The sequence below is a fragment of the Danio aesculapii genome, chromosome 15, assembly GCF_903798145.1.
Source record: "Danio aesculapii chromosome 15, fDanAes4.1, whole genome shotgun sequence".
NCBI classification, from domain to species: Eukaryota; Metazoa; Chordata; class Actinopteri; order Cypriniformes; family Danionidae; genus Danio; species Danio aesculapii.
The window spans coordinates 326,061-353,305 of NC_079449.1; the positions used below are offsets into that span (position 1 = coordinate 326,061).

The 27,245-nt window shown below is 40.2% G+C and overlaps 2 protein-coding genes across 2 annotated transcripts; one reads left to right on the forward strand and one right to left on the reverse strand.

Annotated features, from left to right (window-relative positions):
• The first annotated feature begins 891 nt into the window (after window positions 1-891).
• paf1 (PAF1 homolog, Paf1/RNA polymerase II complex component) lies at window positions 892-14,307 on the forward strand. Its single transcript, XM_056473885.1, has 14 exons — window positions 892-1,068; window positions 1,236-1,265; window positions 4,392-4,484; window positions 4,559-4,680; window positions 5,148-5,214; window positions 9,049-9,150; window positions 9,240-9,345; window positions 9,426-9,494; window positions 10,623-10,726; window positions 11,135-11,251; window positions 11,470-11,598; window positions 11,715-11,820; window positions 11,935-12,022; window positions 12,501-14,307. Exons 1-14 carry the CDS (start codon window positions 1,022-1,024, stop codon window positions 12,833-12,835), a joined length of 1,515 nt encoding a protein of 504 aa, XP_056329860.1. The 5' UTR covers window positions 892-1,021; the 3' UTR covers window positions 12,836-14,307.
• A 58-nt stretch (window positions 14,308-14,365) lies between these two features.
• Window positions 14,366-16,693, reverse strand: gmfg (glia maturation factor, gamma). Its single transcript, XM_056473818.1, is given in 8 exon segments — window positions 14,366-14,552; window positions 15,567-15,605; window positions 15,607-15,641; window positions 15,728-15,810; window positions 15,919-15,968; window positions 16,048-16,097; window positions 16,290-16,386; window positions 16,569-16,693. Coding segments are annotated over 8 exon segments (429 nt in total). The 5' UTR covers window positions 16,572-16,693; the 3' UTR covers window positions 14,366-14,480.
• Between the last annotated feature and the right edge of the window lie 10,552 nt (window positions 16,694-27,245).

Sequence of the window (27,245 nt, forward strand, 5' to 3'; positions counted from 1 at the left end):
TACAGTCGCTATAGTAACAAAAGAACTACAGTAATTGATCTGTGGTGATTCTACAGTTGCTATGGTAACAAAACAGCCAGAGTAATTGATATGTTGTGGTGGTTCTAGTCGCTATGGTAACACAACAACTACAGTAATTGATCTGTTGTGATGGTTTTACAGTCGCTATGGTAACACAAAAACTACAGTAATTGACCTGTTGTGGTGGTTTTACAGTCGCTATGGTAACATACCTACAGTAATTGATCTGTTGTGATTCTACAGTTGCTACGGTAACAACTACAGTTATTAATCTGTTGTGGTGATTCTACAGTTGCTATGGTAACACAAGAATGATGTAAGCAAATGAGCCATTACTGTAGTTTTCTACAGCTATAGGGTATCTTATACTACAATACACCACAGTTTACTAAAGTAAAACCTAAAGTATACTACAATATTTATTACAGTTTATCAGTTCACCATAGTTAATACTACAACATGAAAAAGCTGTAAATAATATAATACACTTAAATTATAAATAAAATGTAAACGTTCAAGCACTGATTATACTGTAAAAGTTTTTTTTAATTATGGCTCATATGTAATTGGAATAAATAGAATTTTTATTTTTAATTATTAAAGAGAGTAAAGTATGAAATACCACGGTTTAATAACAACATTTTGATGATGTTTACTTTGACAGGGATATGGTTTTAGTTGACGCAAACTCACTGAAAATCCAATCGTGTATCATTTAATAAACCATTAAAAACGGGCTATACTCCATAAAAACAGTTTTTGAATGTTTTATTACACGATAATCGCTTTAGTTTTGATTCTCGGAGCGGTGAGTTTTGCTCAGGCGTTGATCGGGCAGCCGCTCAGGGTCCTGCTACTGCTCTAGTCTGCGGGCCGGAAGTGACACACACACTCGCGCGCCGCTGTATTGTCGATAAACTGATCAGAAGTCTTCATTTTGTGTGTGTTTTCGCTGTTTATCGATCATCAGTGCTGAAGGGACGCGTGTATTTGCTCCTCCATGGCTCCTACCATACAGACGCAGGCGCAGCGGGAGGACGGACACCGGTAAGAGGACTAAACCATAATAAACACGCGAGCGCGCACTGTTATTATCAGCAGAGCAGATACACTGATATACACATACACATATAGAGCTGTGTAATGACGACCTGTGCGGTTATTAATGTCTCCTGATGATGATGATGATGGTGTGTTCATGTGTGTTTCTGCAGGAGTTCAGCACACAGGACTGTTCCAGAGAGGTAAACTCACTACAGCTTATTCAGCTCATGCAGTCTGCGTGATATTGGGGGAAATACACGGCGAGATTGAGTTTCTCTCATTTATTTAGTTTGTTTTTTCTTTGATTTATTTTTCTATATGCATATAACTTTGATCACTTCACGATTAAAGTCGTCATGAAATCAAAACCAGCCATGTTGATGTTGTTCGCTCACATTGCTAGTTCTGTGCTGAACAGTTCCTCTGTGCAGGTCATTAAGAAACAAACAATAGATGGCTCTTGTGATATAAATCTGTTAATTCTCAGATTGCGTGAGTCTGAGGTATTGGGCGGGGCTAACATTATTAACCACGCCCCTCCAACTGTTATCAGTGATAACAGTTGGAGGGGCGTGGTTAATAATGTTAGTAACTTAATAACTTATCACTGTGACAACAAACAGAAATAGTGAGCATGAGTCTGTTAGGTTGTAATAACTCCCCAAACCCTTTCCCCATCTTCCTGAATGAAAAGCCTACTTTACTGCATCCAATCAGCTCGCAGTAGAAAAAACAAGCCACGCCCACTGTCCACTCATTAAATCTGTTTCTTTGCTTCACAACTATAGACTGTAAAAGATATGGGTGGAGTATCCATATGTCACTCATAGGTTTCAGAAGAGCGCAAGTGATCCCATTTTGTCCACGTGTACAAACACCTGCTAGCATTTTGTTTAGACAAGCTTTTCTGTGGGAGAAATGCTTAATACTTCATTACCTGCGAGCCGCTTGTGTTCAGACCACATGTACCATATCTATAAAGTGTTTAGTCTTTTAAAAACACTCTTGTAATACACTATGCCACTAAACATTGTCTGTGTTAGTAAATGCAAGGCTGTTGATGAAATCGAGGCAGAACACTGTATGACAACGCTTCAGATGACTGATCTAGAGCCTACAGCTAATTAATCTGGCAGATCCTGGAGTGCTTTACAGGTCTAAAGAACATTATAAATGATAATTTAGCATAAATAAACCACATATATTTATAGAGATGGTATATAAGTATATAATTTCCCTCAGCTGGGAAATGGAGGCCATGTGAATGGTTTGTGAGCACAATTAAGTGCACACAGCATGCCATATCATCTGATAAGTGTAAGAGATATTTCCAAAAGGCAACTGACTGAGTAAAGAAACATTAACCAAAACAAAAATACGCTGAATAAGCCGAGTTCAGCAGCTAATCAGCCGGAATCAGCTGAGGTGAAGTGATGGCGACCAGAGAGACCTAGCTGTCACTCAAGTGGCCACGCCCTTAATTATGCAGACTTAATATAAAGGAAACAAATGAGTTTTAAAAGTATTCACAGTTGTCATGAAGGGTTATGCGGGTATATGAACCAAAATCATTCGTTGTACCAGACTATAAACACCTTTTTTTCTGCTGTAGAGTCGGCCATTTTAACAGCAGGCTCAATAGAAATCTGCTCTATTATGGAGCCACGACTAGCGGAACTTCAATGAATTGCAGTTTCAGTTACTTCCTTAATAGCTTCGCGAGCGAGAGCGGGAGGGTGCCGCCTGGTCACAACACAAAAAAAAAGGTCACAGCTTCTGGTTCATGTGGACTTTAAAGGTGCAGTATGTATGTTTCACACCCAGGGGTTGAACTAGGTACTACATTCCTGTATCAAAACAAATGCAAGCACAGGTTGCCAGATTGACAAAAAGGAGCGGGTCTGATGATCGAGCCTAAAGGCTGATTTAAACCATGTTATAAATAATAGCAAAGACACCCGATAGAAGGAATATTCTCCATATTAAAGGGAGTTTTTGTCCTAACCAACACCTGAAATACAGTATATATTAGAAATGACTTCTATTTCTCACAGCTGAACAACAGAAAACTGACGATGATCAGTTCAGCAACAGCTCATGTGCTTTAAGTGTTCAATGCTAACAATGTGAGTCTGAATGCGCTTTTACATGACATTTATTGCCATATACTGAAAGCAGCAGCAGATAGTTCAGCTCAGATCTGGAGAATAAAATAAACTGTCTGAAACTGAACTTCAGAACTTCAAACCAACACATATTAGTGATTCAGCATCTACATTTAGTCATGTTCAAGAGCTTTAATATGTATTGATTAGATTATAAACCTGACCATTCTGCTGGAGTGCAGTGAGTGCACTATTCTGTGCTTCTGAATGGCTGGATTTACATTTCTGTCCTGTTTCGTCTGGTGCAAACAGCTAAAATGCTCATCACTCTGTCTCGTCACGTAGCGTGCTGTTAGGACATGTTCGTAAAACGTTCGTTTACATTTGTAATATTTATATTATTTGATCATTAATACCCTCATGTGGAACTCTGAATCTGCATCTCATTTCAGAGTCTGCTACTGTCCACCAGAGGTCACATTTCAGTCACAGACACACACTTTTGAGAGCCGTCCTGACTGAACAAATGAAATACGCTGTTTTCCACCATCTGGCAACCCGGGCTGCTGAAATATAATTGGCTAAACTGGCATTGGGCGGGTTTTTAGATAAGCGAGAATGTTCACTGTGCATGTTTCTGAAATATCTGCACACATATGGAGTTTTTATGCCTTTAAAGAGTCAAACGTTCTCATACAGCACCTTTAAAGTCTAGTGAAGTATGTGTGCTTGAGTGACTGACATCAGACTCAGCCAATGGTGTGAGAGTGGGGCGGGGCTGTCACCCTGCCTGGCCAATGATTTTGTTTTTGAATAATGAGGTATGGAATTTAGTCTTAATATATAGGCCTTTATAGTAAGTCTGAATGCCACATTTACACTGTATAAAGATCCTCCAGTCTCCATATGTGAAAGATAACACTGCGCATACATCTTATGATTTTAGGCGTGAAACAGAAACATCATAATTTCACAAGGGTTTAAAACATTTAGAAATATTTTTTAATGTTATTTTATAGATTTTTTGCAAAGATTTATGATGTAAACATGTCTTGATGCGCTGCAGGGTTGTGTGTTTGAGTGACTGACATCTGACTCAGCCAATAGTGTGAGAGAGGGGCGGGGCCATCAGTCTGTCTGGGCAATGACTGACTGCGGGAGAGCTCTGTGGTGCCTCCATCAGCCCATTTTTCTGTGTGTGTGTGTGTGTGTGTGTTACAGGTCTGGTGTGGTGTGCAGAGTCAAGTATGGAAACAGTCTACCGGACATCCCGTTTGACCCCAAGTTCATCACCTATCCATTTGACCAGCACAGGTAGGGTTCACACACACACACACACAGCGCTCTGAAGGGCTGGATGTTGTGTAGTGACTGTGTGTGTGTTTCAGGTTTGTGCAGTATAAAGCCACATCTCTGGAGAAACAGCACAAGCATGAGCTGCTGACTGAGCCGGATCTGGGCGTCACCATCGACCTCATCAACCCTGACACATACCGCATCGACCCCAACAGTGAGAACACACACACACACACACACACGCACACACACACACACACACACACACCAGAGCAAGACACACAATTTTACAGCATTTCACACAAATTCTCCTTCTCTCTCTCTCATACACACACACACACATATCCTCACACATGCCTGACCAAAATAACACACACAATATTACAGCTTTACAAAACACTCTCTTACACACACACACACACACACACACACACACACACATACATATATATATATAGATACACATACATGCATGCATGCACGTATATTCACTGTCAAACAATGACAAGCACTTTTACTCAAACACACACTCTCTCTCTCTCACACACACACACTTTTACATGGAACTTCAAGTCTAAATGTTTTTGATATTAAGTAGTTGTGTAATAATTCATGAATTTTTCTGTTCAGCAATATGTAAAGCGGTTGACCTGTGTGTGTGTGTGTGTGTGTGTGTGTCAGTTCTGCTGGATCCTGCTGACGAGAAGCTACTGGAGGAGGAGATCCAGGCTCCGTCCAGCTCAAAGAGGTACGGTAGAGAATGTTCAGCTGATCTTTGACCCGCTGTGTGTGTGTGCGCGTGTGTGTGTGTGTGCGTGCGTGTGTGTGTGTGCGTGTGTGTGTGTGTGTGCGTGTGTGTGTGTGTGTGTGTTTCTGCATATCTTCATGTGTTTGTGTGAGTGTGAGATGTGTCTGTGTTTGTCTGGATGTGTTTCTGTGTGTATACAGTGTGTGTTTTTATGTATGCGTGCGAGTGCACAAAGTCTGCGCGCGTGTGTGTGTGTAGATATATATTGTGTGTATATAATGTGTATATGTATATAATCAAAGACTATAGAATACACAAGACATGTCACTCGTGTAGTTCTGAATAGGGAAAAGGGTAAAGCCTGTTTCACACCGCGAGTGTGAGTAGAGTGTGAGAAGCGTGTGAGCAGAGTCTGAACATCGCATGTTTTTTTCGATGTCCATGTTAACAGATTAAAGCTTTCATACTGCACGCAGAAGCAGTGGCGTGATAGTTTCTGCACTGGGTCTATTTTTGCCGCGCTGCTCACGCTCAGTTAAAGTGACAGTGCATTGATAATGACCAATAACACACTGAACAACAGTAAAAGGTAGCAGTTTTACCCAATAAATGCATCAATAATATCCACTGATACACATATCGTCAATCAAATTAACTTATTAAAAACAGCAACATTTTATTTAGACCTGAACTACAAAACCAAGTTTAACTTTAGTATGAGATCTGCTTAGTAAGTTGCACACTAGTTTGATCATGTTTAAATATCATTAGAACTATATTGTATAAATGAAGAGTTCAGATGCAGAACCCCTCTGAATCCATCACACCTTTTCTCTTGTAAATGAGCTTTTTCTATCAGGCTCCTCTGATTAGGCTCAGAAGTTTAGTTTTATATGTAATGATAAGGTTATTAGCTAGTAAATAAAATACCCTTTTTTCAAAAATGTCACTTTAGACAATTCTTTGTTTTTTTTGTTTTTTTTTTCTTTTGCATCAAAATCAGCTGAATCCACGTCTGCTTTATTGCAAAAGCCTCTAAATCCACCTATTGGGAGAAAACAGTGTAATTAGTCGAAAAATCATTAAAGATGCCATTATAAATTATTTGACCAAACATAAAACACATTACACACACCACCTGAAATACATAAATCTGTCAGGTAAGTGGCGGTTCATTCCACTGTGGTAAACCAGGAGAAAAGCAGGAGGAAAATGAATGAATGAAATCTGTCAAGTGCATTAATCAATAACATTAAAACTGACATGAATTAAATCTTAATCTGTTGTCATTTCTGATATTTGAGATTTAGATTTAATGTAAGTAGAGCACTGTAAACACTGTAAACTAAGCTTGGTGGATTTAAATAATGTAGTGTAAAACATTGTGAAACATCACTCTCTGTGCATTGTCCATTAATATAATAAGCTTCTCAGACGTATAGGTAATATAAAGTAATATAAATAATGTAGAGTTTTATACTGTATATTTATCTTTTAAAAATAGCTTACATTAGCAGATAAAACACAAGTTAGGCCTACTGGGTGAAAAGAGGATGCCTCTCAGACAGTTTTAGAAGCTTCATTCATTCATTCTCATCATACTCAAGGTCTTGATCTCTTGTTTATCCTCATAGCGTCCTCGTGGGATAAGAGAACAGCATCTTAACTCTGTCCTTCGTGAAATGCCGTTGCCCTTTAATGTATAGTAAATCAGACTCATTCAAAGTAGTGTCACTGCACAAACAAAAGTTATGAATGCGTGCTACACTCCCGACTGTACAGTGTGTTGTCTGTGTCTTATAATGCTCAGAGTTTTGGGGTAAGAGACGTTTTCATTTGTCATTCACTGACAGTCAGACAGACTCATCTAGTTCATCAAACTCCGTCTTTTAAAATCGAATGTGCAATGAACCAGTCGTCTCATAAAGCTGGCGTATCAGCGCGCTGCTACATTGAACACATGATTCAATTCACGCCGTCTGATTGGTTCTCAGGATATAGCGGCTTTTGCTGTCAAAAGCAGGTGGCGTTTAGCGGCTTTTGCCAACAAATTGTTATTTCTGAAAGTGCTGACGCTGCGATTTAGATGATTTGAAGCAAATCTATTTGTTGATCATGTACTACATGCCTAAAGCATTCACTCAATGCCATCAGCTCATTTCTGGCAGAAGTGGACATTTAGCGGCTTTTGCATCTGAACTCTTCATAGATTATTAGAACTATAAGCCTACATCATCCTGACAATCAAAAACAAAATCACATGATATCACAGGAGATTCTCTTCTGACCGAGTGCACCTTAAAATATATAATGGACACTCCTCAGAGTGTGAGAAGCAGACAGTTCTTCAGGATCTATATCAGTTATAAAATAATGAGTTGCAGGTTAAGGAAACAGCATAGGAGGAAGTTGCTGCGGGCCTTAATGCAGATGAAAAGTAAAAAAGTATTGATAGATAGATGGATGGATGGATGGATGGATGGATGGATAGATAGATAGATGGATTGATCTGTGCAGCAGCTGCTGATGAGCTGTGTGCTGCTTCTCTCCATGTGCGCTATGCACACGCTGCTTACGCTCTGCTAGTGGTGTGAAACAGGCGTAACAGTCAATATGGCGAATGAAGCCCCGCCTTCTAGTACAGGAGCCAGTCAGAGATTGCTATAGACTGACGAGTGTCTGGATGAGGGGCTCCGACCGGACATGAGTTTCTGCAGATTTTGTGTGATTTGGATGTTTAGAAATGAATCTAAAGAGACAGCTGTTGTTTAATTATTGCTGATTAAATATGAAATTTAATCGTAAGCTTGGCAAGCAATTTTGGAGAATATGATGTTTCCCTATTCAAACAGAATGCTCGAGCATACTGCCTGAGGGGCGTTTCAAAGATGGCCACCGAGTGAAATGACACTGAATCTTTGATATAATATGCCTGTGTGTACAATAGTGGTGTAACAGACCACAGATCTCACGGTTCGGACCACAGTATGGTTTTTTAGTCAAGGATCGAACCATTTTTCAGATCAGCCAAAAAGGAGAGGAGACAAATGTAATTTGATTTGCATTTATTACAGAAACAGCACTGCAGGACACTGCACTGAGAAGCTGTAATTTAATTAAAAATAACATGAAGAAATAATCAGCTGAATAAAAATAATCTGTAAAATACTGAAAAACTGACTGTCACTCCTACTGTTGCTGATAACGGTAAATGTAGAAGTCTGACATTATAAATTGTATAGCCCATATTTATTTTCTCCTCTTCAATAAATGATTCAGTTCTTCACTCATTAATCTTCATGTTTCATTGCTAGATGATCATTTTTGAGGAATTATCCAGTGGCGTATTTTTAATGGCTGGTTGTCGCCACCTACTGGTGAAATAATATATCTGCTGCCTACAACTTTCAGTTTTGAGTGTCATTAAATGCACATGACGGAGATTTTAATCTTCACCGTAAACATCAGTGGTTTATCTAAACTATGAGCTGTTCTCCCAGTACTGCTGTGTTATTGGACTGAAAACAGAGACTGAATCTCTTGATTATTTTGTGTTTTCAGATATGAACACTGTGATTGGACGGATTAATAAACATATGCAGATCAGCATCATTAATAACTGATGTTGCGTGGGTGTTGAGATCCTGATCTCTTAATGATTAATCATGCAGCTTACACTGACTGCAATAATGCAGGATAAACAAGACAAAAAACACCTTTAATCCCAACCGTGATCCCTTACACCCCTACTGTATAATGGATGTATGTCATGTAGGTCTGTATAATGTGTGTGTGTGTGTGTGTGTGTGTGTGTGTGTGTGTGTGTGTGTTCAGGTCGCAGCAGCATGCGAAGGTAGTGCCGTGGATGAGGAAGACTGAGTACATCTCCACTGAGTTCAACAGATACGGCGTATCCAACGAGAAGGTGGAAGTCAAGTGAGTGACACCTGCCTGACCTTTGACCTCTCTGACATCACATGCAGGTCATGTGACACATTTATGTGTGTGTGTGTGTGTGTGTGTAGGATCGGTGTGTCTGTGAAGCAGCAGTTCACAGAGGAGGAGATCTATAAAGACAGAGACAGTCAGATCGCTGCCATCGAGAAGACCTTCGAAGATGCTCAGAAATCAGTGAGAGAACACACAGACACACACACACACACACACACACACACTGATCTCTAAACTCACTCTCTTTTGGATTCTTTCAGATTTCTCAGCATTACAGCAAACCCAGAGTCACACCGGTGGAGGTGCTGCCTGTCTTCCCTGACTTCAAGGTCACACACACACACACACACACACACACACACATTCAAAAACACTCAATCACAGACACTCACACACATGCTCACTGCAAACATACACACACAGGTACTCTTACACTCACTTGCTCTCACACACACTTACACTCACATTCAAACACACTGCCATACACTCACGCAATCGAAGACACACACACACACACATGCTCACACTCACATACAGACGCACATACTTGCAGAAACATGCTCTCACACACACACACTCATATGCTCCCATACGCACACACAAACATACTCTCACACACACTCGCATACACTCCACTCACACAAACACACACTCACTTTCTCAAATACACACACACACACACACACACACACACACACACACTCACAGGACTTAAACCAGTTCAAATGTCTGAATTAACAGAAGAAGATAAGGCTAGCTGTGACTCCATGAAGAGTTGTGTGTGTGTGTGTGTGTGTGTGTGTGTGTGTGTGTGTGTCCAGCACACATGATCTAGGCAGGAGTGACCCATCAGTGGTTAATGACATGGGAAACCCTTCACAGTCTAATAACTGGCAGTTGCAGCACGGTCTCGATGGTCGTGTTTGTGAAATTGAGTGTGTGGCGGTAACGGGGCGTCAGCTTCAACACTTCCCATTCACTGTGAGTGAGTGACGTCAGGCATTGCCGAACTGCATTGTGGATCCATTGGATGGAAACCGACGTCAGCCAATCAGATCGCTGTGTGCCAATACACCAGCTCAGACAGTGGCCGATTGAGGACTAATTTCATTGGCTGACGCTGCTACGACGATTGCGTCAGCCCCAACTTCAGACACGCCCTCTGTCAGGCGTTGACGCTGTTGAATCCGTTGACCCCGGGTGAATCGGGCATTAGGGGTCATTAAACAATAGAAGAAGACTGATCCGTCATTAACCGTGTATGATTTGTCCCTGTCTAGATGGTGTGTGCTGAAATGCTGAAGTGTGTGTGTGTGTGTGTGTGTGTGTGTGTCAGTAGACATGTTGACCGTGTTTATAGAATTCAGCCCAAAAGTGTGTCTGTCGAGTCAGTAAATCAGTGTAAGCGCTCACTGTGTGTGTGTGTGTGTGTGTGTGTGTGTGTGTGTGGTTTACAGATGTGGATTAATCCGTGTGCTCAAGTCATCTTTGACTCTGATCCAGCTCCTAAAGATGTGTCTGCACCGGCAGGAGTGGACATGATGTCACAGGCCATGATCAGGTGTGTGTGTGTGTGTGTGTGATGATGCCTGTGTGCGCCCGTATATCTCTTTGTGTTTTTACCCCTATTTGCATACGTGTGTGTGTGTGTGTGTGAGAGAGAGAGTCATATCTATTAATAATAGAGTGTAAAAATATCAGTCGTATCATCTGTTTGCTCAGTCTTTGCAGTGTGAAGCACAACAAACAGGTTGTGTGGATGATGTTGTTTTAATCAGTCTTACGCATTCCAAATAGGTCATCAAATGTGTGTGTGTGTGTGCGTGCGTGCGTGCGCGTGCGTGTGTGCACATGCGTGTCTATATCTGTGTTTGTGCATGTTTATCTGTGTGTTTGTGCATGCACATGTATGCATTTGTGTGTGCACACATGTAATGAGTTGTGTGTGTGTGTGTGTGCGTGTGTTCAGAGGTATGATGGACGAGGAAGGGAATCAGTTTGTGGCGTATTTCCTGCCTAATGAAGACACAATGCGCAAACGCAAGAGAGACGTGGAGGAGGAGCTGGACTACATGCCTGAGGAAATGTAAGACTCTCGCTCACACACACACACACACACACACACACACGCACACACACACACACACATTCAGAGTCACTGTGTTTTATTGCTTCATGTTCAGTGTTTTCATAAAGCTACATAAACGTTTAATAGGAGTCCATGACTGACAATCCACTGAGATGACGTGTGTGAGGCTCTCAGACTGCAGTCTCACACTGTCTGTAACGTGTGTGTGTGTGCAGGTATGAATATAAGATTGCTCGTGAGTATAACTGGAACGTGAAGAACAAGGCCAGTAAAGGATACGAGGAGAACTACTTCTTCATCTTCAGAGACGCAGACGGAGTTTATTATAATGAGCTGGAGACCAGGTACCTGTCAATCACACTGATGGCCCCGCCCACCATCAACACAACCACATACTGTATATGAGCGATTCATCTGTGTGTTGAGGAACGCGTCTGATAGTAATTGTGTGTGTGTTCAGGGTGCGTCTGAGCAAGCGTCGGGCGAAGGTTGGAGCTCAGTCATCCACAAACGCAGTGCTGGTGTGTAAACACAGAGATATGAATGAGAAGGAGCTGGAGGCTCAGGTCAGTACACACACACACACACACACACACACACACACACACTGCTTATGTGATCATATACAGCTCTCATTTACAGACTAATGAATGGTGTGTGTGTGTGTGTGTGTGTTGCAGGAGGCTCGCAAGGCTCAGCTGGAGAACCACGAGCCGGAGGATGAAGAGGAGGAGCTGGACCTGGAGAAGGACATGCAGGAGGACTCAGGTAACACATTCTACCTGTTTTTGTTAGTCGTTATATTTGTCTATATAGTCACAATTGTAGTTTTTGTTAGTTGTTATAGTAACATCTGTGATTTCAGTCATTATAGTTGTCTGCGCAGTTTCTCTATATAGCCAGGGTTTTCATTGGTCGTTGTAGATTTCAGAATGTTACAGTCATGGTTCTTGTTAGTTGTTATAGTTGTCTATATAGCTAGCTAGAGCCATATTTTTTGTTTGTTGTTGTTTGTGTATTTACAGTCAAGGTTTTCGTTAATTATTGTTGTTGTGTATATAGTTTTATTGATGGTCTTTCTTAGTTATTATAGTACCGGTCATGGTTTCCATTCGATATTGTAGTTGTCTATGTAATTACAGTTGTGGTTTTAATCAGTTGTTGTAGTTGTTTATATAGTTACAGTCATGGTTTCTGTGTTTGTGTAGTTGTCTATATGGTTAAGGGTGTTTGTTATTGTGTTCAGGCGAGGAGCGTGAGAAGCCCAGCGACTCTGAAAACTCTGAGAGTGAGTCTGAGCGTGAGGAGGAGGAGGAGCGTCCTGCTGATGAAGATGAGGAAGAGGAAGAGGATGAGGAGAGCGTTAAGCGGCGGCGTGAGAGGAAGAGCAGCGGCAGCGAGAGCGGAGATGATCGGCAGGCCCGTGACGAGGAGGAGATCTTCGGCAGTGATGACGACAGCGAAGAAGAGGAGGAGGAAGAAGAGGAGGGTGGAGCCAGGAGGCGGAGCAACAGCAGCAGCGTCCAGCAGAGCGCCAGTGAGCGCGCATCCGACTCCAGTGACGCCAGCGACTCCGACTGAACACAACACTGCTGACCCCAGAGCAGTTCTGTGTTGCTTCTTCAGGGGGACAGTTCACCCTAAAAATCATTTTGACCCATTTATGAGTTTCTTTCTTCTGTTGAACACAAAAGAAGATATTTTGAAGAATGTTTATGAACCTGTGACCATTGAGTGCTTTTCTTACTATGTAAATCAGTGGTTACCGATTTTCAGCTGTCTTCACAATATCTTTTGTGATCAACAGAAGAAAATGAAGTGAACGATGAGTAAATACTGATTGAATTTTTGGTGAACTATGCCTTTAACTCTCTTATTTAAAGGGATAGTTCACCCCAAAAAATGACATTGACTCATTTACTTGAAGTGGTTTAATAATGTTTTTGTTCTGTTAAACAGAAATTAAGTTATTTCAAAGAATGCTGGAAACCGGTAACTATTGACTTGCCTTATAGGAAAAACAAATACTATGGAGGTCAATGGTTACCTGTTTCCAGCATTCTTCAGAATATCTTCTTTTGTGTTCAACAGAAGAAAGAAACTCCTAAAGGTTTGTGACAGGTGTATTATAAGTAAATAATGACAGAATAAATTCTCTTTAACTGAAAATAAGATATTATTTAGAGAATTCTGTAAACCGGTAACCATTGACTTCCATAGTAGGAAAATCAAATACAATAGAAGTCAATGGTTACAGGTTTACAGCATTTTAAAATCTTTAACAGAAGAGTTTACTCTCCCTCAGTGGTTTCAAACAAAGTTTTATTTCTGTTGTACACTGAAGAAGATAATTGGAAGCATGCTGGAACCCTCTAACATTGACTTCCATAGTAGGAAAAACAAATACTATGACAGTCAATGGTTACCGGTTTCCAGCATTGTTTAAAATGTTCATTTGTGTTAGACAGAAGAAAGCAACTCAAGCTGGTTTTTGACAAGTGAAGTATATATAAGTAAATAATGACTAAACTTTCATTTTTAGTGAACTATCCCTTCAACACTCTCGTTTATAGGACAGTTTAAAATATATCTAAATGTACTCTCCCTTGATGAGTTTCTTTTTTTCAGTTGAACACTGTAGAAAGCTGAAACTGGTAACCATTGACTTCCATAATATGTGTTTTACCTGCTATGAAAGTCAATGGTTACCGGTTTCAAACATTCTTCAAAATATCTTCTTTTGTGTTCAACAGAATGAAGAAACTCCTGAAGGGTGTGAATCCACATAAGGGAAAGTGAACAGTGAGTAAATGTTGTTATTGTGTGAACTGCCCCTTCAGCCGTCAGTGTTTCAGTGCTGGACGAGTGTGAACGTTGAGCTGGATGGATCAGCCCTTCTGCTGGAGTTTGAGATTTTTCATTTGCTGTTTGATCTTCTTGTTTTATTTGATTATGGACGGAGCCCGAGCGAGTGAAATGCTTATTAGTGAGCGTCTCTTTGTCGTTGTTGCTCTCAGTACAGTGTAAACATTGTAAATAAACTGATTTTGTTACATCAGCGTTTCTTTTAGATTCCCCACATCACTAAAATCAGCAGAAACACACCGAGACTTCAGGCAATATTTAATGTTTTGAGCAGGAAAACAGTGAATTATCAAACATTTAAAAGCGCTGAACAGAGATTCACATGCTGTTTCTGATTTATTTCATCATGTTTGCTCACAGTTTAGCGGAAAAAGGACAGTTTCTGCTTCAGCCAGTCCTCAGTCAGATCATCTGGGTTGCGAACCTCAAAAATCTGCAGAAATACAGAAAATATATCAGCATTCATCATATTCCTTCAGCTTAGTCTCTATTTCAGAGGGTCGCCACAGCGGAATGAACCACCAACTATTCCAGCATATGTTTTACACAGCGGATGTCTTTTCAGTACTGGGAAACACCCATACACACTCATTCACACACACTCATACACTACGGCCAGTTTAGTTGATCAGTTCCCCTATAGCGCATGTGTTTGGACTGTGGGGGAAACCGGAGCACCCGGAGGATACCCACACCAACACGGGGGAGAACATGCAAACTCCACACAGAAACACACACTGACCCAGCTGGGACTTGAACTGGGGATCTTCTTGCTATGAGGCCACAGTGTAACCCCACTGAGACGCCATACCACCCCAATATCAGTATAATTCAGATTAAAATCAAGCGGACAGAGCAAGTCATATTTACTGTAAGCGTTTGTCTTTATGGAGTCTCAGATATTCTGAAGCGTACTAAATAAAATGACACGTCGCATTATCTGCATGAAATTCTCAGCGTTTATAAGTTTCATATAGTTTATAAGTAATAACTGGAGACGGGCCAGTCAATTATTAGAAAATAGTGTTCATTTCTCATGTGTGTGTAGCTCTAGTGTCCTCCACATCTCCTCCTCCTGTTGTGTTCTGATGTGATTTCTGACTGTTGTAGCTGTGTAATAACTCTAATCATACAGCGGAGTGATATGGAGCCGCTCTAAACCTGCCGGAACTACTTTAACTGTGCTTTTATCTGACAAACAGCTGAGAGAGACCAGCAGCCAATCAGAATCAAGCATTCAGCAGAGCTGTGGTATAACGTTAGTGCAGTGATATGGAGCTGTAATGCGCTCTAAACCTGCCGGAACTACTTTAGCTAGGTATTTATCTGACAATATTCGAACACCTTAGAGTGACCATCAGCCAATCAGAATCCAGCATTCATGTACGAGTGTAAAATATGTGTACTAGAAGTTAGTGTGTGTGCGTGCGCGCGTGTGTGTGTTGACCTTGGTGAGCTCCGCTGACTGCACCAGTCTGTTCTTACTTGCCGGCGTACATCATCTGCTGCTCTGGTTTACAGCCTGAAACACAAACACACACTCTCTAATAACAGCAGTGTGAGAGCAGCAGTGTGTGTGTGTGTGTGTGTGTGTGTGTGTGTCCTCACCCACTGGACTGCAGAAGATGAAGCAGAGTGGGTACGACACTCGACCATCACCGTGAGTCAGTTTATAACTGTACACGATATACCTGCCACACACACACACACACCTGAGTTAAAGAAACACGCACACATCATGATTACTGGTGTGTGTGTGCGTGTGTGTGTGTGTGTGTGCTATTCAGCAGGGAGGATACCGTGGCTGACGCTCGGGAAGCTCCTCTCTCAGCTCATCCAGAGAAATGTCCTGAAACACACACACAGGTGAGGGGACAGATGACCTCTGACCTCTTGAGTGTAACACACACACACACACACACACTGACCTCATACTCCTCCTCCAGCACCACCAGCTGCTTCTGCATATCGATCTTCACTGTACAGAACACACACACACACACACACACACACACATATCAGAGTCTGACACGAACACTCTCTCACACACACACACTAGAGCCTGACACACATCAGAGTCTGACACAAACACATATGAGAGCCAGACATACACTCACACACGTCAGAGTCTGACTCTTTCACACACACACACACACACACACACACTCACTCAGTATGGCAGCGTTGCTGGTCTCTTTGCGGAATCTGAACTTCTTCAGCTTCTCCTGCAGACCATCGTCCACCTCACACACAACCAGAGCGCTCGACTACACACACACACACACACACAGAGAAACACCAGTGAGTTTCAGCACAGCACAGGAAGTGCAGCTCATGGCTGACATTCGCTTCTTCCTGTTTTAACAAAGTCAGATCAGAAAGTGTTTCAGCCGCTGCAGATTCTGAGATCAGACTCAGCGCTGGAGACATCAGACGACGAGAGCTCTACCATCCTGAGTCTGTGTGTGTGTGTGTGTGTTTCCTCGGTGTGTTTCTCTGTGTTCTTCTGATCTTTCTTCTGACAGGATACTGAACATGCAGAACGAACTCTCTGAGACGTCTGACGTCAAAACTCGTGACTCCAGCACTGTAAACACACACACACACAACACACACACACACAGTTCTCACTTACTGCGGTAAACTCTTGCTTCATTCCATTACATGGTCCTTGTTCAGCAAACAACTGTGTGTTAAGATGAATCATTCAGTCCTCTATTGCTGACTGTCTCCACCTCCTGATCACACACCACGCTTCGTTATCGCCAGTTTAAGTCTGCTCTCTTCTTTCTGTGAGTTAAATAAACATTTACATGAAACATCAATTTCCTGCATTACTGTTCAATTCCACTGATAAAAACATTTAGTGTGTCTCCAAATGAAGGAACCTCAACTCTGTTATCCTCAACTCTGTTATCTTCAACTCTGTTATCTTCAACTCTGTTATCCTCAACTCCTCTGTTATCTTCACTCTGTTATCTCAACTCTGTTATCCTCACTCTGTTACTTTCAACTCTGTTATCTTCAACTCTGTTATCCTCACTCCTGTTATCTTCAACTCTGTTATCCTCAACTCTGTTATCATCAACTCTGTTATCTTCACTCTGTTATCTTCAAACTCTGTTATCTTCAACTCTGTTATCCTCAAATCTGTTATCCTCAACTCTGTTATCCTCAACTCTGTTATCTTCAAACTCTGTTATCCTCAACTCTGTTATCCTCCAACTCTGTTATCTTCAACTATGTTATCCTCAACTCTGTTATCTTCCAACTCTGTTATCCTCAACTCTGTTATCTTCAACTCTGTTATCCTCAATCTGTTATCCTCAACTCTGTTATCTTCAACTCTGTTATCTCAACTCTGTTATCCTCAACTCTGTTATCCTCAACTCTGTTATCCTCAACTCTGTATCCTCAACTCTGTTATCTTCAACTCTGTTATCTTCAACTCTGTTATCCTCAACTCTGTTATCCTCAACTCTGTTATCGTCAACTCTGTTATCTTCAACTCTGTTATCTCAACTCTGTTATCCTCAACTCTGTTATCCTCAACTCTGTTATCTTCAACTCTGTTATCCTCAACTCTGTTATCTTCAACTCTTGTATCCTCAACTCTGTTATCATCAACTCTGTTATCCTCAACTCTGTTATCCTCAACTCTGGTATCCTCAACGCTGTTATCTTCAACTCTGTTATCCTCAACTCTGTTATCTTCAACTCTGTTATCTTCAACTCTGTTATCCTCAAACTCTGTTATCTTCAACTCTGTTATCCTCAACTCTGTTATCTTCAACTCTGTTATCTTCAACTCTGTGTATCCCTCAACTCTGTTATCCTCAACTCTGTTATCCTCAACTCTGTTATCCTCAACTCTGTTATCTTCAACTCTGTTATCCTCAACTCTGTATCTTCAAACTCTGTTATCCTAACCTCTGTTATCCTCAACTCTGTTATCCTCAACTCTTTATCTTCAACTCTGTTATCGTCAACTATGTTATCCTCAACTCTGTTATCCTCAACTCTGTTATCCTCAACTCTGTTATCTTCAACTCTGTTATCTTCAACTCTGTTATCCTCAACTCTGTTATCATCAACTCTGTTATCTTCAACTCTGTTATCTTCAACTCTGTTATCATCAACTCTGTTATCTTCAACTCTGTTATCTTCAACTCTGTTATCCTCAACTCTGTTATCATCAACTCTGTTATCTTCAACTCTGTTATCTTCAACTCTGTTATCCTCAACTCTGTTATCATTCAACTCTGTTATCCTCAACTCTGTTATCTTCAACTCTGTTATCCTCAACTCTGTTATCCTCAACTCTGTTATCTTCAACTCTGTTATCGTCAACTTCGTTATCCTCAACTCTGTATCATTCAACTCTGTTATCCTCAACTCTGTTATCTTCAACTCTGTTATCCTCAACTCTGTTATCCTCAACTCTGTTATCTTCAACTCTGTTATCGTCACTCTGTTATCCTCAACTCTGTTATCTTCAACTCTGTTATCTTCACTCTGTTATCTTCAACTCTGTTATCCTCAACTCTGTTATCCTCACTCTGTTATCCTCAACTCTGTTATCTTCAAACTCTGTTATCCTCAACTCTGTTATCGTCAACTCTGTTATCCTCAACTCTGTTATCCTCGACTCTGTTCTCTTCGACTCTGTTATCTTCGACTCTGTTATCGTCAACTCTGTTATCTTCAACTCTGTTATCCTCAACTCTGTTATCCTCAACTCTGTTATCTTCAACTCTGTTATCCTCAACTCTGTTTATCGTCAACTCTGTTATCCTCAACTCTGTTATCCTCGACTCTGTTATCTTCGACTCTGTTATCTTCGACTCTGTTATCTTCAACTCTGTTATCCTCAACTCTGTTATCTTCAACTCTGTTATCCTCTACTCTGTTATCTTCGACTCTGTTATCATCAAACTCTGTTATCTTCAACTCTGTTATCTTCAACTCTGTTATCCTCAACTCTGTTATCCTCAAACTCTGTTATCATCAAACTCTGTTATCTTCAAACTCTGTTATCTTCAACTCTGTTATCCTCAACTCTGTTATCCTCGACTCTGTTCTCTTCAACTCTGTTATCTTCAACTCTGTTATCTTCAACTCTGTTATCCTCAACTCTGTTATCCTCAACTCTGTTATCCTCAACTCTGTTTATCATCACTCTGTTATCTTCAACTCTGTTATCTTCAACTCTGTTATCCTCAACTCTGTTATCCTCGACTCTGTTCTCTTCAACTCTGTTATCTTCAACTCTGTTATCTTCAACTCTGTTATCATCAACTCTGTTATCCCTCAACTCTGTTATCTTCAACTTCTGTTATCCTCAACCTCTGTTATCCTCAACTCTGTTATCCTCAACTCTGTTATCATCAACTCTGTTATCTTCAACTCTGTTATCTTCAACTCTGTTATCCTCAACTCTGTTATCCTCAACTCTGTTATCCTCAACTCTGTTATCCTCAACTCTGTTATCCTCAACTCTGTTATCTTCAACTCTGTTATCCTCAACTCTGTTATCATCAACTCTGTTATCCTCAACTCTGTTATCTTCAACTCTGTTATCCTCAACTCTGTTATCCTCAACTCTGTTATCCTCAACTCTGTTATCTTCAACTCTGTTATCTTCAACTCTGTTATCCTCAACTCTGTTATCCTCAACTCTGTTATCTTCAACTCTGTTATCCTCAACTCTGTTATCCTCAACTCTGTTATCTTCAACTCTGTTATCCTCAACTCTGTTATCTTCAACTCTGTTATCCTCAACTCTGTTATCCTCAACTCTGTTATCCTCAACTCTGTTATCCTCAACTCTGTTATCCTCAACTCTGTTATCCTCAACTCTGTTATCCTCAACTCTGTTATCCTCAACTCTGTTATCCTCAAACTCGTTATCTTCAACTCTGTTATCATCAACTATGTTATCCTCAACTCTGTTATCATCAACTCTGTTATCCTCAACTCTGTTATCATCAACTCTGTTATCCTCAACTCTGTTATCCTCAACTCTGTGATCATCAACTCTGTTATCCTCAACTCTGTTATCTTCAACTCTGTTATCATCAACTCTGTTATCATCAACTCTGTTATCCTCAACTCTGTTATCATCAACTCTGTTATCCTCAACTCTGTTATCATCAACTATGTTATCCTCAACTATGTTATCCTCAACTATGTTATTCTCAACTCTGTTATCCTCAACTCTGTTATCCTCAACTCTGTTATCCTCAACTATGTTATCTTCAACTCTGTTATCTTCAACTCTGTTATCCTCAACTCTGTTATCCTCAACTCTGTTATCCTCAACTCTGTTATCTTCAACTCTGTTATCTTCAACTCTGTTATCCTCAACTCTGTTATCTTCAACTCTGTTATCCTCAACTCTGTTATCCTCAACTCTGTTATCTTCAATTCTGTTATCCTCAACTCTGTTATCTTCAACTCTGTTATCCTCAACTCTGTTATCTTCAACTCTGTTATCATCAACTCTGTTATCTTCAACTCTGTTATCCTCAACTCTGTTATCTTCAACTCTGTTATCCTCAACTCTGTTATCCTCAACTCTGTTATCTTCAACTCTGTTATCCTCAACTCTGTTATCCTCAACTCTGTTATCTCTAACTCTGTTTTCCGTCAACTCTGTTATCGTCAACTCTGTTATCCTCAACTCTGTTATCATCAATCCTGTTTATCCTCAACTCTGTTATCCTCAACTCTGTTATCTTCAACTCTGTTATCCTCAACTCTGTTATCTTCAACTCTGTTATCATCAACTCTGTTATCCTCAACTCTGTTATCCTCAACTCTGTTATCTTCAAACTCTGTTATCTTCAACTCTGTTATCCTCAACTCTGTTATCCTCAACTCTGTATCTCTAACTCTGTTTTCCGTCATCTCTGTTATCGTCAACTCTGTTATCCTCAACTCTGTTATCATCAACTCTGTTATCCTCAACTCTGTTATCCTCAACTCTGTTATCCTCAACTCTGTTATCTTCAACTCTGTTATCCTCAACTCTGTTATCTTCAACTCTGTTATCATCAACTCTGTTATCCTCAACTCTGTTATCCTCAACTCTGTTATCTTCAACTCTGTTATCATCAACTCTGTTATCTTCAACTCTGTTATCCTCAACTCTGTTTATCCTCAACTCTGTTATCTTCAACTCTGTTATCCTCAACTCTGTTATCCTCAACTCTGTTATCGTCAACTGTGGTTATCCTCAACTCTGTTATCCTCAACTCTGTTATCCTCAACTACTGTTATCTTCAACTCTGTTATCTTCAACTCTGTTATCTCAACTCTGTTTTCCGTCAACTCTGTTATCGTCAAACTCTGTTATCATCAACTCTGTTATCCTCAACTCTGTTATCTTCAACTCTGTTTTCCGTCAACTCTGTTATCGTCAACTCTGTTATCATCAACTCTGTTATCCTCAACTCTGTTATCCTCAACTCTGTTATCCTCGACTCTGTTATCCTCAACTCGTTATCTTCAACTCTGTTATCCTCAACTCTGTGATCATCAAACTCTGTTATCCTCAACTCTGTTATCTTACAACTCTGTTACCATCAACTCTGTTATCATCAACTCTGTTATCCTCAACTCTGTTATCTTCAACTCTGTTATCCTCAACTCTGTATCGTCAACTCTGTTATCATCAACTCTGTTATCCTCAACTCTGTTATCCTCAACTCTGTTATCCTCGACTCTGTATCCTCAACTCTGTTATCTTCAACTCTGTTATCATCAACTCTGTTATCCTCAACTCTGTTATCCTCAACTCTGTTATCCTCAACTCTGTGATCATCAACTCTGTTATCCTCAACTCTGTTATCTTCAACTCTGTTACCATCAACTCTGTTATCATCAACCTCTGTTATCCTCAACTCTGGTATCTTCAACTCTGTTATCATCAACTCTGTTATCCTCAACTCTGTTATCCTCAACTCTGTGATCATCAACTCTGTATCCTCAACTCTGTTATCTTCAACTCTGTTACCATCAACTCTGTTATCATCCAATCTGTTATCCTCAACTCTGTTATCTTCAACTCTGTTACCATCAACTCTGTTATCATCAACTCTGTTACCATCAACTCTGTTATCAATCAACTCTGTTATCCTCAACTCTGTTATCTTCAACTCTTGTTATCCTCAACTCTGTGATCATCAACTCTGTTATCCTCAACCTCTGTTATCTTCAACTCTGTTACCACATACTCTGTTATCATCACTCTGTTATCCTCAACTCTGTTATCATCAACTCTGTTATCCTCAACTCTGTTATCCTCAACTCTGTTATCTCAACTCTGTTATCCTCAACCTCGTTATCATCAACTCTGTTATCCGCACTCTGTTATCTTCAACTCTGTTATCCTCCAACTCTGTTATCTTCAACTCTGTTATCCTCAACTCTGTTATCTTCAACTCTGGTACCCTCAACTCTGTTATCTTCAACTCTGTTACCATCAACTCCGTTATCAATCAACTCTGTTATCTTCAACTCTGTTATCTTCAACTCTGTTATCATCAACTCTGTTATCTTCAACTCTGTTATCATCAACTCTGTTATCCTCACTCTGTTATCCTCAACTCTGTTTCCTCAACTCTGTTATCTTCAACTCTGTTATCATCAACTCTGTTATCCTCAACTCTGTTATCCTCAACTCTGTTATCCTCAACTCTGTTATCTTCAACTCTGTTATCCTCAACTCTGTTATCTTCAACTCTGTTATCATCAACTCTGTTATCCTCAACTCTGTTATCCTCAACTCTGTTATCCTCAACTCTGTTATCTTCAACTCTGTTATCCTCAACTCTGTTATCCTCAACTCTGTTATCCTCAACTCTGTTATCTCAACTCTGTTATCTTCAACTCTGTTATCCTCAACTCTGTTATCCTCAACTCTGTTATCTTCAACTCTGTTATCGTCAACTCTGTTATCGTCAACTCTGTTATCCTCAACTCTGTTATCCTCAACTCTGTTATCTTCAACTCTGTTATCGTCAACTCTGTTATCCTCAACTCTGTTATCCTCAACTCTGTATCCTCAACTCTGTTATCCTCAACTCTGTTATCGTCAACCTCTGGTTATCCTCAACTCTGTTATCCCTCAACTCTGTTATCTTCAACTCTGTTATCGTCAACTCTGTTATCCTCAACCTCTGTTATCCTCAACTCTGTTATCCTCAACTCTGTTATCTTCAACTCTGTTATCCTCAACTCGGTTATCCTCAACCTCTGTTATCTTCAACTCTGTTATCCTCAACTCTGTTATCTTCAACTCTGTTATCTTCAACTCTGTTATCTTCAACTCTGTTATCCTCAACTCTGTTTTCCGTCAACTCTGTTATCGTCAACTCTGTTATCATCAACTCTGTTATCCTCAACTCTGTTATCTTCAACTATGTTTTCCGTCAACTCTGTTATCGTCAACTCTGTTATCATCAACTCTGTTATCCTCAACTCTGTTATCTTCAACTCTGTTATCCTCAACTTGTTATCTTCAACTCTGTTATCATCAACTCTGTTATCTCAACTCTGTTATCCTCACTCTGTTATCTTCAACTCTGTTATCCTCAACTCTGTTATCTTCAACTCTGTTTATCTTCAACTCTGTTATCTTCAACTATGTTTTCCGTCAACTCTGTTATCGTCAACTCTGTTATCTTCAACTCTGTATCCTCAACTCTGTTATCCTCAACTCTGTTATCTTCAACTCTGTTATCCTCAACTCTGTTATCCTCAACTCTGTTTTCCTCAACTTCTGTTATCCTCAACTCTGTTATCTTCAACTCTGTTATCCTCAACTCTGTTATCCTCACTCTGTTATCGTCAACTCTGTTATCCTCAACTCTGTTATCTCTAACTCTGTTTCCGTCAACTCTGTTATCGTCAACTCTGTTATCCTCAACTCTGTTATCATCAACTCTGTTATCCTCAACTCTGTTATCCTCAACTCTGTTATCCTCAACTCTGTTATCTTCAACTCTGTTATCCTCAACTCTTGTATCTTCACTCTGTTATCCTCACTCTGTTATCCTCAAACTTGTTTTCTTCAACTCTGTTATCCTCAACTCTGTTATCCTCAACTCTGTTATCCTCAACTCTGTTATCCTCAACTCTGTTATCTTCAACTCCTGTTATCCTCAACTCTGTTATCCTCACTCTGTATCGCAACTCTGTTATCCTCAAATCTGTTATCCTCAACTCTGTATCCTCAACTCTGTTAATCTCAACTCTGTTATCTTCAACTCTGTTATCCTCAACTCTGTTTCCGTCAACTCTTGGTATGCGTCACTCTGTTATCATCAACTCTGTTATCCTCACTCTGTTATCTCAACTCTGTTATCCTCAACTCTGTTTATCTTCAACTCTGTTATCATCAACTCTGTTATCCTCAACTCTGTTATCCTCAACTCTGTTTATCCTCAACTCTGTGATCATCAACTCTGTTATCCTCAACTCTGTTATCTTCAACTCTGTTACCATCAACCTGTTATCATCAACTCTGTTATCCTCAACTCTGTTATCCTCAACTCTGTTATCCTCGACTCTGTTATCCTCAACTCTGTTATCTTCAACTCTGTTATCATCAACTCTGTTATCCTCAACTCTGTTATCATCAACTCTGTTATCTTCAACTCTGTTATCATCAACTCTGTTATCCTCAACTCTGTTATCATCAACTCTGTTATCTTCAACTCTGTTATCCTCAACTCTGTTATTCTCAACTCTGTTATCCTCAACTCTGTTATCTTCAACTCTGTTACCATCAACTCCGTTATCATCAACTCTGTTATCTTCAACTCTGTTATCTTCAACTCTGTTATCCTCAACTCTGTTATCATCAACTCTGTTATCCTCAACTCTGTTATCTTCAACTCTGTTATCCTCAACTCTGTTATCTTCAACTCTGTTATCATCAACTCTGTTACCATCAACTCCTGTTATCATCAACTCTGTTATCATCAACTCTGTTTATCTTCAACTCTGTTATCATCAACTCTGTTATCTTCAACTCTGTTATCCTCAACTCTGTTATCATCAACTCTGTTATCCTCAACTCTGTTTTGTAGCTGAAAAAGTTTAACAATACGTTAAATAACAGTTAATCACAAGATTCAAGCATTTTGCATTATTTTTCATTTTTAATTGTTCATTTAACTGTAAATTATACATGTGTTGTTTATCATTCTAGTGTAGAGTAAATGAAAGGAAAATTCTTTGAAATGTCCCCACAGTTCTGGAGTGATAGAGTATGTGGATTTGGCTTGCTGAGTGTATTGTGCCTGCATCCAGATCCTATTGTGTGATCTGCAGTGTTTGTTCCTCCAGCAGGGGGCAAGCACTGCTGTACTGCTGATCATCTAAAGACCAGTATATACAGTGCGTGGCCTATCTCTTTATCTTTATTCCCTCTCTGCTGGTCGCCAACTGGCTTGCATGGTTCAGGATCTGTAGAGCTGCTCATCGTTGGATTTGCTCTTCAGTGTTTGGACTCTCAGTAGTGATTATTAAACCACTCTGAACTGAACTAAAACTGAACTGAACTGAACTCTGAACACTGAACTGACACTGATTCAGTTCACTATGATCTTCTATGTGAAGCTGCTTTGACATAATCTACATTGTAACGCGCTATACAAATAAAGGTGACCTGAACTGAACTGAAATGTTAATTCAGTCAGGAGCAGGCGACTCTGAAATGAAAAGTAATTTCATATTTTAAGAGTAATTTTTGTTAATAACACTGAGATAACCTGCAGAACATTTTGTGGCAGTGCAGATAATCTATAAACACACACAGTTCAGAAATACAGCAGAGCTGAGGTCTTAGCACTGCAGCGTTCTGCTGTAACAGTCCTCATGGTCTATAACCTTGCTTCATTTTATAGTCATATATATAATAAAGTTCATACATTGTCATGTTCTTTTCAATTAATTCATGCTCCTTCAGCTTATTCATCAGGGATCACAACAGTGCAATGAACCGCCAACTATTCCAGCATATGTTTTTACACAGCGGATGCCCTTCCAGCCGCAACCTTGTACTGGGAAACACCCATACACACTCATTCACACACCACACTCATACACTAAGGCCAGTTTAGTTGATCAATTCCCCCTATAGCGCAGTGTTTGGACTGTGGGGGAATTACTGAATTAGACTGACATGAACAGAATTATATTTTAATTGATATGAATGGAGATTGGGTTTTACTAAACTAAACTGAACTGAGTGCAGAATGGATTTGAACACACACCTGACCTAACCAAAGCTTATAATAGACTGAACCAAGGGCCCAATAGATTAGATTTAATTGATCTGATTGTGAATAGAACCAAACATCCGTGAACCAGTCTGAAATGAATTGAAGTGAATATATCGACCGTACACTGATGTTAACAGAACTTAAATAATGGCATTTAACCAAACCAAACTTAATTAAACTGGACTTAATGAGCTGAAATAGAATTGAACCATAGATATATACATGTATAGATATGTAAATAGGTGGCCGCAGTGGGTAGCATGATCGCCTCACCAGCACTCAGGTCTCTGGTTCAAGCCTCAGCTGGGTCGTGTGTGTGTTTCCTGTGTGGAGTTTGCATGTTCTCCCCGTGTTGGTGTGGGTTTCCTCCGGGTGCTCCGGTTTCCCTCACAGTTCCAAACACATGCGCTATAGGGGAATTGGGTAAGCTAAATTATTCGTAGTGTGTGTATGTGAATGAGTGTGTATGGGTGTTTTCCCTGTGATGGGTTTGCAGCTGGAAGGGCATCCGCTGTGTAAAACATATGTTGGAATAGTGATGAATAAAGGGACTAAGCTGGAGGATAGTGAGTGACTAGAACTAAACCAAAAACACATTGAAAATGAAATGACCACAACTGAATTAAACATAATCTCCCATTCACACCACACACACGCACACACACCACTTATTTAAATCATTCTAATTTCATTTATGATCAGTTCAATTCAATTAATGTTAGTTGAATTTGAGTTGAATAACTGAACTGAACTGGTAGATGAGCTCAGTGAATCTCTCTCTTCTCTCTCTCTCTCTCTCTCTCTCTCTCCTCTGCCTGTCTGTCATCTCTCCC

Bases quoted from the DNA above. Each gene is read 5' to 3' on its own strand.
- paf1 (XM_056473885.1), top strand. From the start codon at position 1,022: ATGGCTCCTACCATACAGACGCAGGCGCAGCGGGAGGACGGACACCG. The intron at 1,069-1,235 runs GTAAGAGGACTA...GTGTTTCTGCAG, and splicing joins CAGCGGGAGGACGGACACCG to GAGTTCAGCACACAGGACTG. The intron at 11,252-11,469 runs GTAAGACTCTCG...GTGTGTGTGCAG, and splicing joins GACTACATGCCTGAGGAAAT to GTATGAATATAAGATTGCTC.